This window comes from Panicum virgatum, chromosome 1N (assembly GCF_016808335.1).
Source record: "Panicum virgatum strain AP13 chromosome 1N, P.virgatum_v5, whole genome shotgun sequence".
Lineage (NCBI taxonomy): Eukaryota > Viridiplantae > Streptophyta > Magnoliopsida > Poales > Poaceae > Panicum > Panicum virgatum.
Window position 1 is genome coordinate 47,190,978 of NC_053145.1, and position 11,152 is coordinate 47,202,129.

Here is an 11,152-nt window from a genome sequence, read left to right on the forward strand (position 1 = left end):
AAAAGGAGAGCAAACTGCATCTAAAGCCCCCGCGTCGCCCCCGCGTTGGGCGACTTGGGCGGACACCCCGCCGCCCCCTTCCCCATCCCCCCTTCGTCGCACCGCCGCCGGAGCCGGCTGCCGGAAGCCTGCGCAGCCAGCGAGGACGGCGGCGACGGGGAAGTCTTCCCCTATCCTTCGCCTGGCGGGCAAGGCAGCCGTCGGGCGGTAGCGATGCCGGCAGCCCCGGCGAGGCCAGATCCGGTGGCCGCGGTGCCGGATCCGCCGACGGTGGCGCGGCAGGCGTCGGCTCCGACAAGCCAGCGTGGAGCGTGAGGAGGTCGGCCGGGGCTATGCTGACGCGGGGGCGGCCCTGGTGAAAGCATCTAGGCCCCTAATTCGAGTTTTGGTAATTAATGACAACAGTTTGTGGATTAACAATTTCATTTGAGATAATGAGCATAGGTTGATCCACGGATGAAAGAGATTTGATTGTGATCATATGACGTTTTGGAGATGATGTGCAAAGCTCGGGCTCAAGGCAAAGGTATCAATTAGGGCTTTTGCATTTTACCGGTCATAAGGCGATTAGTGGATGAAAATTGACCGGGTTTGTTGGATAGATAGCCGTACTATCAAGAGGGGTCGTGTACTCGTGCTTGACGGGTCTTAGTGCCATTTTGCTCAAAATAGCTAGATGCATGCATGAGGGCTAACGACATTTTGAAAAGTTTGAAAAAGAGATCAAAGGTTGAGTGCTGACTGCCTAAGTGCGGACAGTCCGCCCTTGGGGCACGAACGGTCCGCCATACACTTTGAAAATTGATCAGAGACATGTTTTGTCTCTGGTGGGCAAGATAAATGACGGGCGGACGGTCCGGCCCAAGCGGGCGGACGGTCCGCCCCTCTAACTCAGAATTGTCCAGAAACAAGTTGTGCTGACGGCTTGAACGGCGGATAGTCCGCCCCTGGGGCGCGGACAGTCCGCCGGTCACTTAACAAAATGACCAGAGATGTTTTAAGTCTCTGGTGATTTTTGAGGTTGAACGGCGGACGGTCCGCCCCTGGGGCGCGGACGGTCCGCCAGTCTTTTTGAAAAGTGACCAAAGACATTTTTTCGTCTCTGGTGGTTTAGAACTTTTAACTGCAGACGGTCCGCCCCTAGGGCGTGGACAGTCCGCCCGGGCTCCAACGGCTAGTTCTAACACACAATCATTGCACTCTGACTCACTGATTTATAAGGGCGGACAGTCCGATTTTTGAACCGCGAACGGTCCGCGATTACGCAGAAAAGAGTGTAACGGCTAGTTTTTTAGGGGATCTCTATATATACTCAATGCCCGGCCTTGGGGAGGCCCTCTTGGCCATTTGGACTGCATACTTGACATCTTAGAGCTGAGCCATCCCTCTCACACATTATTGTTTAGTGATTGCATCTTTGAGAGTGTGAGAGCATCCTAGTGTATTGCATCAAGTGTTTGAGCTTAATTTGTGGCACTAGGGAAACTTCAAGCAAGCGTCATCGATTTGTTACTCTTGGGAGTTACCGCTCCCTAGACGGTTTGGAGAAGTGGATTTCGTGGAGCACCTCCAAGGAGATTGTTGAGGAGCCCCGATTTCGGTTGTGAGAGGTTTTGTGCTCATCTCACCGGAGTGGTAAAGAGCAACTATAGTGGAATTGAGGTGTGGAGCAGTTCCTTGATTCAAGCCGGCTCAAGATCAAGAGAGTTCTTGATAGAGGAGCGGTTGACTCTTGGAATCCACCTCAACGTGGATTAGGGGTGACCGGCAAGTCATCGACACCACAGGAAAAACTTCTTGTGTCAAGCTCGGTTATTTCTTTTGCTCTCTTCAATTCTTGCATTTAGTTTGAGCAATTTACATTACTAGAGCTTGAGTTGTATCTTGTCACCCTAGGTTGCAAACCCAAACTAGAGATAGTTGTAGCATGACATAGGGTTTTCCTTTGTTACTAATTAAATTTCTCTAGTGTTGGTGTTTTTAGTTTTAAACCGCCTATTCACCCTCCGTTTAGTCGGTGTTCTTGATCCGACACCTGGAAGGTGCTGCGCAGCGTGGGAGGCGGTCAGATCCGGTGCTGGGCGGCCGGATCTAGGCCCCAGGCGGCTGGTTCTGGCTTGCAGCCAGCGGCGGCTTGTGGTGGGGGTCTCCGGAGGCAGCAGCATCGGCAAGGGACGCCGGTTTCTGAGCCTTGTCTGGATCCGACGGCCCTAGGGCAAGCGGCAGCACCCACTTTGGTGGGCTCGCGCCTCGTGGCTGGTGGCGGGATTGGTCGACAGCGATGGCGGCGGGAGCCAGGGCCGGCGGCGGCGGTCGGTGATGGCCTCGATGTGCGGTGGTGTTACGCGCATGATGGAGTCTGCTCCGGCTCCACACGTTCCCGATCGGAGGGGGTGGCCGCCGACGTAGCTGCGGCTGCTAGTGCAGCCGGCGCGTCGATGGCCCTCTGAACAGGCCTCGGTGGGGTGGTGGGACAAAGGCAATGGCGGTGTTGTTGGTTTGGGGCCTACCTTCTTGGCCCGACGTCCGTGCTAGAGGGTTCCTTTAGCGAAAGCTATGGCAATGGCGACGCCGGTTGGGCGTTGTTTTCCCTATTGGGGGCGTCATTTTCGCCTCTAGCACTATCATCCAAGGGTGAAAGCCCGGTCTTCTCCGGACGTGAGATGGTGGCGCTATTGGCATCACTCCCTTCGTCGCATTTGGATTTTCATCGCGGCTTCGATGTCTCCTTCGGCGGTTTTCTCTTTGCTCCTTGGCGACTGGTTGTAGCGTGGAGGCGGGTCTTGCCTTGTGAAGTCGGAGCTGCCGCGTTCGAAACGTGGCTCGGCAACAATGACACGCTGTGAGCCCCCCTCCTCCGAAGGCCGGGTCTCTACTGGGGCCTGCTTCCGATGAGGGTGAGGTGTAGGTTCGTGATCGGAAGCCGGAGCTGCTCTTCAGATTGAGCTTGGCAACGATGATTGGTTGCGGCCGCTTGCTTTGGACCCGTCGGTGGGTGACTCGTGGATGGCTTGCCATGGGAAGTCGGAGCTACATAGCTTGCTCTATGCTCGGCAACGATGACCCATGGCGGTGCGTCGTGTTTGTGCTCAACCGCGTTGCGTGGGTTGGTAAGCCCCTCGGACGCCTCCTTTCGGCTTCTCGTTAGGTTAACCTTTCTTGTATATAATTTCTTTCGTCTTAATTGAGCGGCAGAGCTCCTACCTTTATATTCAAAAAAAGGAATGAGAAAAAAATTGCATAATAACCTCAGCGACAATGTGAATACCAGCATACTCCCTATGTCGTCTATCTCAACTAGGGATGGTAAAAGGTCTTAAAATTTAGCCTACTACATAAGCTAAGGACCGGACTCTAATCTTATACAATTTTGATTAAAAATACATAAGATCCAAGTTGGATAGTGAAGAGACTACTAGGACCTTGATCTGTTACCACATTTACTCTTGACAACTCACCACCCCTTATTCTTTCATCCCAAAATAAATACACTTCTAAAGTTTGAGTGTAGAGGTCAATTCTAGTGTCAAGTTACCTATATACTCCCATAAAGATGTAATCATTTTACCTTGGAAAGAGAGAAAGTAGAAAAGGATAACTAACGTCCTTTGTGACAGGAGGGTGCCACAAAAACTAAGGGCATGTTTGGGAGCACTTCACCCCCAAAACAGCCGCTCCACTCTACCAACTCCACTCCACCAACTCCACTCTACTCCACCATTTATAGTTCATTCTGTTTGGGAGAGCTCCACTCCACAAATCCCAGAGGTTCAGCTCCCTGTGCCCCACCGGCCCAACGAGCAAGCAGCGGCCCAGTTCAGCCCACCTAACTTCTCTCACTTCCACGCAGGTCCCGCTTGTAAGTTGTCTTCACCCTTTCTCTTCCCCATCCCTCCTCTCGTGTGTGCCCGTGTGGAGGCCTGCACCGGCGTGCCACCTCGCCCGCGCAGAGGCCAGCACCGGCGTGCCCCCTCGACCGCGCAGAGGCCTGCACCGGCGTGCACCCAATCCCGCGCGAAGGCCACCACCGGCGTGCCCCCTCACGGCGCGCTTCGGGGTGGCGGCGGGGAGGCCCAAGGCCGAGGCGGGGAGGCAGCCGTAGTCGCCTCCGCCGCCGCTCCCCTCGCCCGCGCGGCGCGGAGAGCCGGGCGCGACAGAGTCTGGGCGTGGCGCCGGGAGCTCCAAGATCCGTCAGGAAGGCGCGAGCACCTGGATTGGGGGAGCGGCAATGGTGAGACGCCGCGCGAGAAGGGGAGGAACCGGCGGGCGAGCTCGACGGCGGCGTCACCTGTGCGGCACGAGAGTAGCACGGCGGCGGCGGCGGGGCGTCGAGACGCGATTGCACGGAGTCCGCGAGCGGCGGCGGCGGGGCGGCGAGACCTGGCGGCGGGGATGCGAGCCGCGGCACCGGGCGGCGAGAAACGGCGGCGGGGATGCTAGCCCCGGCGGGGTGCTCGGCTGCGGGGAGCACTGCTCGTGAGGAGTGTTGACTTTTTCTTTTTTCTGTGTGAAGGGGTATGGGAAAAGTGTGTAACCAGTGGCATGGTGGGTAATTTCAACCAGCTCCACCAGCTCCAAGAATGGGTGGAGCACCTCTTGAGGAGCTCTAAAAAAAGGTGGAGTGGAGCTAGTTTTTTGTGGAGTGGAGTGGAGCTGCTAGTGGTGTTTGAGTATTTTTTCATGGAGTGGAGCCAAAATTGGTGGAGTGGAGTGCTCCCAAACACCCCCTAAAAGGCGAGTTCTATTTGAGTATAGGATAGGGATTAGCTCGGCGATGTTATACGGTGCTGAACTAGCAACTGAGTGTAGCAGAGATGCGGATGTTAGTGTTTTGCGGGTACAGAAGGAGTGATAGAGTTCGGAACGAACCTATTAAGGATAGGGTCGGGGTGGCACCAATTGAGGATAAACTTACCCAATATCGGTTGAGATGGTTTGGACATGTTCAATGGAGGTCTCCTGAGGCGCCGGTGCATAGTAGGGTTCTAGAGCGGGTCGATAATGTAAAGAGAGGTGAAGGTAAATCTAAACCGACTTGAGATGAGTCATTTAAAAGACAATTTAAGGATTGAAATATCTCTAAAGAGATAGTTGTGGATAAGAGTGCTTGGAAACTAGTTATCAATGTGTCTGCACCGTGATCTTTGTTTCTTTTGGGTTTTATCTCTAGTCTACCCCAACTTACTTGGGAAAAAGTTTATGTTGTTATTGTTGTTGTTGATTAAACTTAAAAAATTACTAATATTTATACCTCAAATAGTTTAGTATGAAAATATATTGCAGAATTAATCCAATGATACTTATTTTGTAACATAAACATAAACATTATTTTAAAATAAACTTGATCAAATTAACTTCTCTGAAAATACGAGTATTTTTTTAGACGGAGAGATAGAATATGTTAACCGACGCCTCCCACTTATCCATGAGCGACCTGAGCGAGTTGGACAGGAAGAGGCAGCCGACGATGAGCATGAAGGCCAGGAAGGAGACGATCCTTATGTGTGAGAGGCTGAGAGCATGGGCACGGAGGGTGTGGTCTCGATGTACTCGACCCTCTTCTGGGCCAGCCAGTGCATTGCCTTGACAAGGAGCAGCGCGGCGACCATGGCGAGGAAGGAGACCGAGAAGTCCCGGCGGAAGATGGTGACCGCGAAGAGGATCTCGACGACCTCCCGCCAGCACTGCTCGTTGAGGCGCTCGACCTCGGCCTCCCTGAGCGATCCCAGGAAGAGGCGCTTGACGAGTTGCTAGGCGACAAGGCCCGTGTTGAGGAGTAGCACGAAGCAGATCTTGGAGGTGGAGAGGTAGACCATCGCCGGGTAGAACTGCTCCCGGCTGCTGAAGGCGTAGTGCACCACCGACGCCATCGCCAGCAGGCTGAACGCCGCGTATGTCTGAAGACGGATCATCTTCACCTCCGGCGCCGGCGCTGGCGCCGCCAGCAGCGATCCCCCAACAAAATTTCCGCAACGAAACCGCACCGCACCGCACCACCACCGGGTCGGATCGCCTAGAAGAAACAATCTAAATTACCAAGCAGAATATGGGGAAAAAATCCCCAACATTAGCGCGTGAACCGAAATCCTAGGTGACTAGGCCTCATCAGATCGGGAGCGGCAGCGTGATGCATCCGCTTACCCTGTTCTCTTCGTGCTCGGCGGCGACCGGCGGAGCACGCGGGCGGAGGAACAAGTAGTACAGGGAGCCTCATCCTTCTGGGCTCAGGAATGGGTTGAGCAGGCTAGCAGGCTCGGGGAGATCTTGGGCCCGTTTCAGTTGCACGCAACCGGCGGGGTGGGCTTGAAACCCCTCACCCGCGAGATCTTGGGCCCGTTTCAAAGCGGAGGGAGTATTAGAGCATTAAACTATATCCATCGCTGACTGCAGAAGATATTCAAAGCGAACCAAACAACATCGACAAACTCACTACTTATATAGTAGCCAATATCTTTAATTACATTACACTAAACGTGCGCGCAAGGAGTGGCAGGGGCGGTCCCAAGGCCCGGCCACCCTGGGCACGTGCCCGGGCTCCCAGTGAGCCGTGCACTAGCTTGTATGTGTACATTATAATTTATTCAGGTACAAAATAATATACAATAGTAAAAATACATGATTTAATTGCATATGCATGGTAATTTTGCCGTTGTATCTATGAGCTGCACATCCAGGATAATTTTGTATCCGACACAAAGCTATAAATCATCACCACAATTTAAGGTAGCAAAAGATAACAACATCAATTTATTATCGTTGCTATGTTTGGCCCAGGCTCTGAAAAAGTTCTAGGTCCGCCCCCCTGAGGAGAGGGATAGATGCAGCTAGGTTGGGCATGTCTAGCATCTGGTATCCGCATCAGCAAAGGCGAGGTCGAGCGGCAGTATCAGCGGGTCATCCCGGGGTGCATCTGCGGCGGCATGGTGGCGGCGGCGGCGTGCCCTTGCCTCTCCATGTTCGCGTGCCATCCTGCACAGGCAAAACCAGCGTCGGCTTAGAACATGGGAGCAAATAAAGTTCAGTGGGCGTGCAGTGCGTGCATGCGTTGCTGCAATGCATACCTATGTTCATGTCGAAGCCTCGGTTGCTGAGCTCGCGGTACTCCTGGCAGAGCGCGCACAGCTCGCAGAAGAAGTGGACGAGGCAGTCGGGGCAGGGGTCCTCCCGCAGGCCGAGCTGCGCGCGCAGCTTGGCGCGGTAGAAGCAGGAGAAGACGCTCTGGAACCCGTACCCCGTGACCGCGGCGATGAGCGTGTACAGCGCCGCGCTCGCGCCGCACGTCGTCGACCCCCGGTCCACGATCTCCGCCACCTGCCCGAACGTGATGCACGGGAACAGGCACGTCACGCAGCCTGCACGGCGCGCATGCCGATGCATGCAAGCAAGCTCGTCAGATGACTGATCGATCCATCACAGAGACACGGCATCAACCGAGAGCGAGCAATGCAAAGCGCGTCGGGTGCTTCGTCGTCCTCACAGTTGCCGACGTCGTCGAAGCAGTCGAAGAGCCCGGTGGACCACGGGCCGGGGGCCGCCGGCGCCACGAAGGCCGCCACCGCGGTCGCGCCGCCCGCCCCGTAGCTGCCGCCGCCGCCGCTCGCCGGGAAACCTGTGGCCGGCGGCGCGGCACCCTCCTCAGCCCTTGGCTGCATGGCGTCGCCCCGCCGCAGCGCACCGTCCGCTGGCGCGGCACCCTAGCTCCCTCGCTCCTCGGCTTGGAGAACCGAAAGGATCGGAAGGGCGATCGTGAGAGCAGCAATGCAACTGCCAAGCCGTACCGGCGGTACGAGAGACCGGTCGGCCGGCTTTAATAGGCGGCGCTTCCGGTGCAATGTCTTTTTTTTTTCTGGTGCAATATCTACCAGCTGGTCTGCGACGCCTATGGGCTCTGCTAAATTTGGATTGCGGCGCATGGATTATGCGTGCAGCATACATCCACAGTTCCACACCCTAAAACATGGGACGACGTACAATGCCATGAGCAGAGATGGCACACCTAAATATGGTAAATTCGTTCCATTTCTGCATGCAACGTTGGCCCACAGGCGAGAGAAGATGTCCAAACTCCAAACCAACCTATGCAATAGGCGACAGACAGCGAATGAAAAGGTAAAATTAGTAACATCTAAATACATTTTCTAAATTAGATAAAAAGACACGTTTACACCATTATGATTGTTGCAGTAGTTTTCCTATACTATAACACGAGCTCCCCAAATCTATTCTCATCTTGAACTTTCTTACCCGCCTACGGAATGCTCACTGCGACCTTGCTATATGCCAATACTTGACTCTTGTAACTAGTGGTAACGGGCCATGATCCTAATGCTCTCTTCACAATTCTATTTGGCTCTTAAATTTTTTAACTCAAAATTGTATAAGATTTGAGCCCAGACCCTTTTAAAATCCGGCCCTTAAATTATCTAGGCTAAAAATTAAATTCCTTTACCACCCCTACTTACCCGCACAACCCGCGAGACGCGACACCCGCATGGACCCACACTACCACAGCTATCAAGTGGCAGCTATTTGGGTTGACCAGCTCTAGAAATTCTAGAGAAGTGGAATGATCTGTCCCCTCATAATATTCAGAGCAAATGTTCATATACTTATAGATCAAAACAAAAGTACTAGTATACTACATACTCCATATCCCATGAAGAGTGCAATTCCAAGACTAAACATTCCACAAAAGAGTGCAAATCATAGCAAGCACCACCTATCCAAATATATTATCTGCATGTTATAACTAACTCTGTGAAAATTTAAAAATAAGATAACACCATAATTTACCAATAACACTAATAATTTGACTGAAAAAAGCAGCTCATTATGGGATGGAGGCATGAAGCACAGCAAGAAAATCGTAGATTCTTTATAATTTTCATAAGAATTGGTAAGAAAAATCTTAATAACCTGTAGGATTTTTCATTTTTCTGAGACAATTATGTATTAAGAGCTATATGGAGATTCTGGATTTATTATCTTGTTGCAATTGCAATTCAAGCGGCCGCGGCATGCTACGGTGCTACGGGTGCAAAAGCTAAGAAGCAACAACTCTACTCTTCCACTCCTGTCCAAAGGGGTACAAGCAAGAAGCAACTCTTTTGTTGTCCATGGAGTACACTCGAGTCAAAGCAACTTGCATTAGTTCCTGTCACGCCAGCTAAAAGTTTTAATATTCAGAGCTACTGTACCAAACAGAGAGAGAGAGAGAGAGAGAGAGAGAGAGAGAGAGAGAGAGAGAGAGAGAGAGAGAGAGAGAGAGTTGATCTCCTTCACATGACAAGCTCACATATATAGCAGAGTAGTCCATGTCTTAATTAACTACACGGGCGCGCCACAGTAGCCGCCCCAAGCAGGTATAGGGGTAGGATGATTGATGCAGGTTGGGCATGTGCAGCATTTGGTATCCGCAGCAGAGGCGAGCGGCGGCGGTGGCATCGTCAGCGGGTCATCCCGGGGTGCATCTGCGGCGGCATGGTGGCGGCGGTGCGCCCCTGCCTCTCCATGTTCGCGTGCCATCCTGCAAAGAAAACCAACGGCGCAACATCAGCTAGCACGCTGCAGTAGTAGGCTAGCGAGATGAACTGAATTCCCGGCAGTGCAGTGACGCGCTAGACGATCAAGTGATCTGAGTGAGTGATTGGATAAACCAAACTACAATTATGGGACTAACAATTTAACTTCTTTACTGCCCGCCATTAATTTTTTTTTTCCTGGAGAGTGGAGATCGTACCTAGCTTCATGTCGAAGCCCCGCTTCTTGAGCTCGCGGTACTCCTGGCAGAGGGCGCAGCACTCGCAGCAGCAGTGGACGAGGCAGTCGGCGCAGGGGCTCTCCCGGAGGCCGTACTGGGCGCGCATCTTGGCGCGGTAGAAGCAGGAGAAGACGCACTGGCACCCCGTGAGCAGCATGACGAGCGTGTACAGCGCCCCGCTGGTGCCGCACGACGTCGACCCCCGGTCGATGATCTCCGCGATCTGCCCGAACGTGATGCACGGGCACAGGCACGTCACGCAGCCTGCAGATCGAGACGCAGAGGTCAGGTCAGGACCGGATGTTCGGATCGGAGACACGCAAACCGGTTGCAAAAGGCCATCGATTTCTCACAGTTGCCGCAGTCGTCGAAGCAGTTGCAGAGCCCGGTGGACCACGCGGCGACGGGCGCCTGCGCGTGCACCGCCAGGGCCGCCGTCGCGCCGCCCGCCTGGTAGTAGCCGCCCCCGCCGTTCATCGGGAAGCCCGTGGCCGGCGGCGGCGGCGGCGGCGCCTGGCCCCGCAGCGGGGCCACACCCTCCTCCACCTGCTTCGGGTACATGGCCATATGTGGCGTCGCCGCGACGAGAGGCGGGGGGCGACCGTGAGAGGGCAGCGGCGCACGAGTCCTGCGAGAGCCTGGGCGGTCGGATTTGGCGTCCGCCCGGCCCCCCGCGGCGCGTTATTTATCGGCGAGGAGAGGAGGGGCGACGTCGCGAGTCGCGACGGTAACCGCCGCGCGCGCGCTCTGGCCAGGGGTCGCGCCACTTTCCGGGCAGCGCGTCGCGAGCGATCAGTTAATTATGGCTGCGGACTGCCTGCCTTGGACTCTTCTTCCAAAGTCGACGGGGGAGGGGGACGCGGCAGTCCACGTCAGGGTGTGGCGATGGCCGAACACCGGCCGTGGCCGGGGCGCCGGGCGGTGCGCTAGGGGTCAAGCAGGGTTTCAAAAACCGTCCGGGAACCGCCGGTTTCCGGGATTTTTTCCCGTTTCCGGTCCGGTCCGAGACAGTAAACCGGGTCCGGTTTTTTATATTTTAGTCTTCTAAATCCAAAAATACAAAAGTAAATTTTTTGTGCTACTGTTCCGGTTCTGAACAGTACCACCGGTTTTTTAAACCCTGGGGTCAAGTCGTCGCCCGCCCGCCGGGTACGACGGGGCACCTGGTTTGACAATTGACACCACCCATCCATCGACGGCCTCACGGCCATGGAATGATCAGTCGAGTGTGCGCTGGTCTGGATGACTGGATGAGACCCGAATCTGCCTCGCTCCTCTGCCGCTCGTTTTAGTAAGCTACTCGTACTAATGGGTACTCCGTAGTCAAAGGATGATCTTTCTCCTTTCACTGATCACATCAACAGCCGTGACCCGTGTACTCGTAGAAATGGC

The 11,152-nt window shown here is 54.3% G+C and overlaps 2 protein-coding genes and 1 pseudogene across 2 annotated transcripts; all 3 read right to left on the minus strand.

Moving 5' to 3' along the window:
• Nucleotides 1–5,379: 5,379 nt before the first annotated feature.
• LOC120653596 lies at nucleotides 5,380–6,004 on the minus strand (annotated as a pseudogene).
• Nucleotides 6,005–6,614: 610 nt separating this feature from the next.
• Nucleotides 6,615–8,818, minus strand: LOC120656207 (cell number regulator 2-like). Its single transcript, XM_039934240.1, has 3 exons — nucleotides 7,478–8,818; nucleotides 7,062–7,352; nucleotides 6,615–6,969 (listed from the first exon to the last, which is right to left on the minus strand). Exons 1-3 carry the CDS (start codon nucleotides 7,650–7,652, stop codon nucleotides 6,887–6,889), a joined length of 549 nt encoding a protein of 182 aa, XP_039790174.1. The 5' UTR covers nucleotides 7,653–8,818; the 3' UTR covers nucleotides 6,615–6,886.
• Nucleotides 8,819–9,044: 226 nt separating this feature from the next.
• Nucleotides 9,045–10,412, minus strand: LOC120656205 (cell number regulator 2-like). Its single transcript, XM_039934238.1, has 3 exons — nucleotides 10,114–10,412; nucleotides 9,740–10,024; nucleotides 9,045–9,526 (listed from the first exon to the last, which is right to left on the minus strand). Exons 1-3 carry the CDS (start codon nucleotides 10,325–10,327, stop codon nucleotides 9,447–9,449), a joined length of 579 nt encoding a protein of 192 aa, XP_039790172.1. The 5' UTR covers nucleotides 10,328–10,412; the 3' UTR covers nucleotides 9,045–9,446.
• Nucleotides 10,413–11,152: the final 740 nt, after the last annotated feature.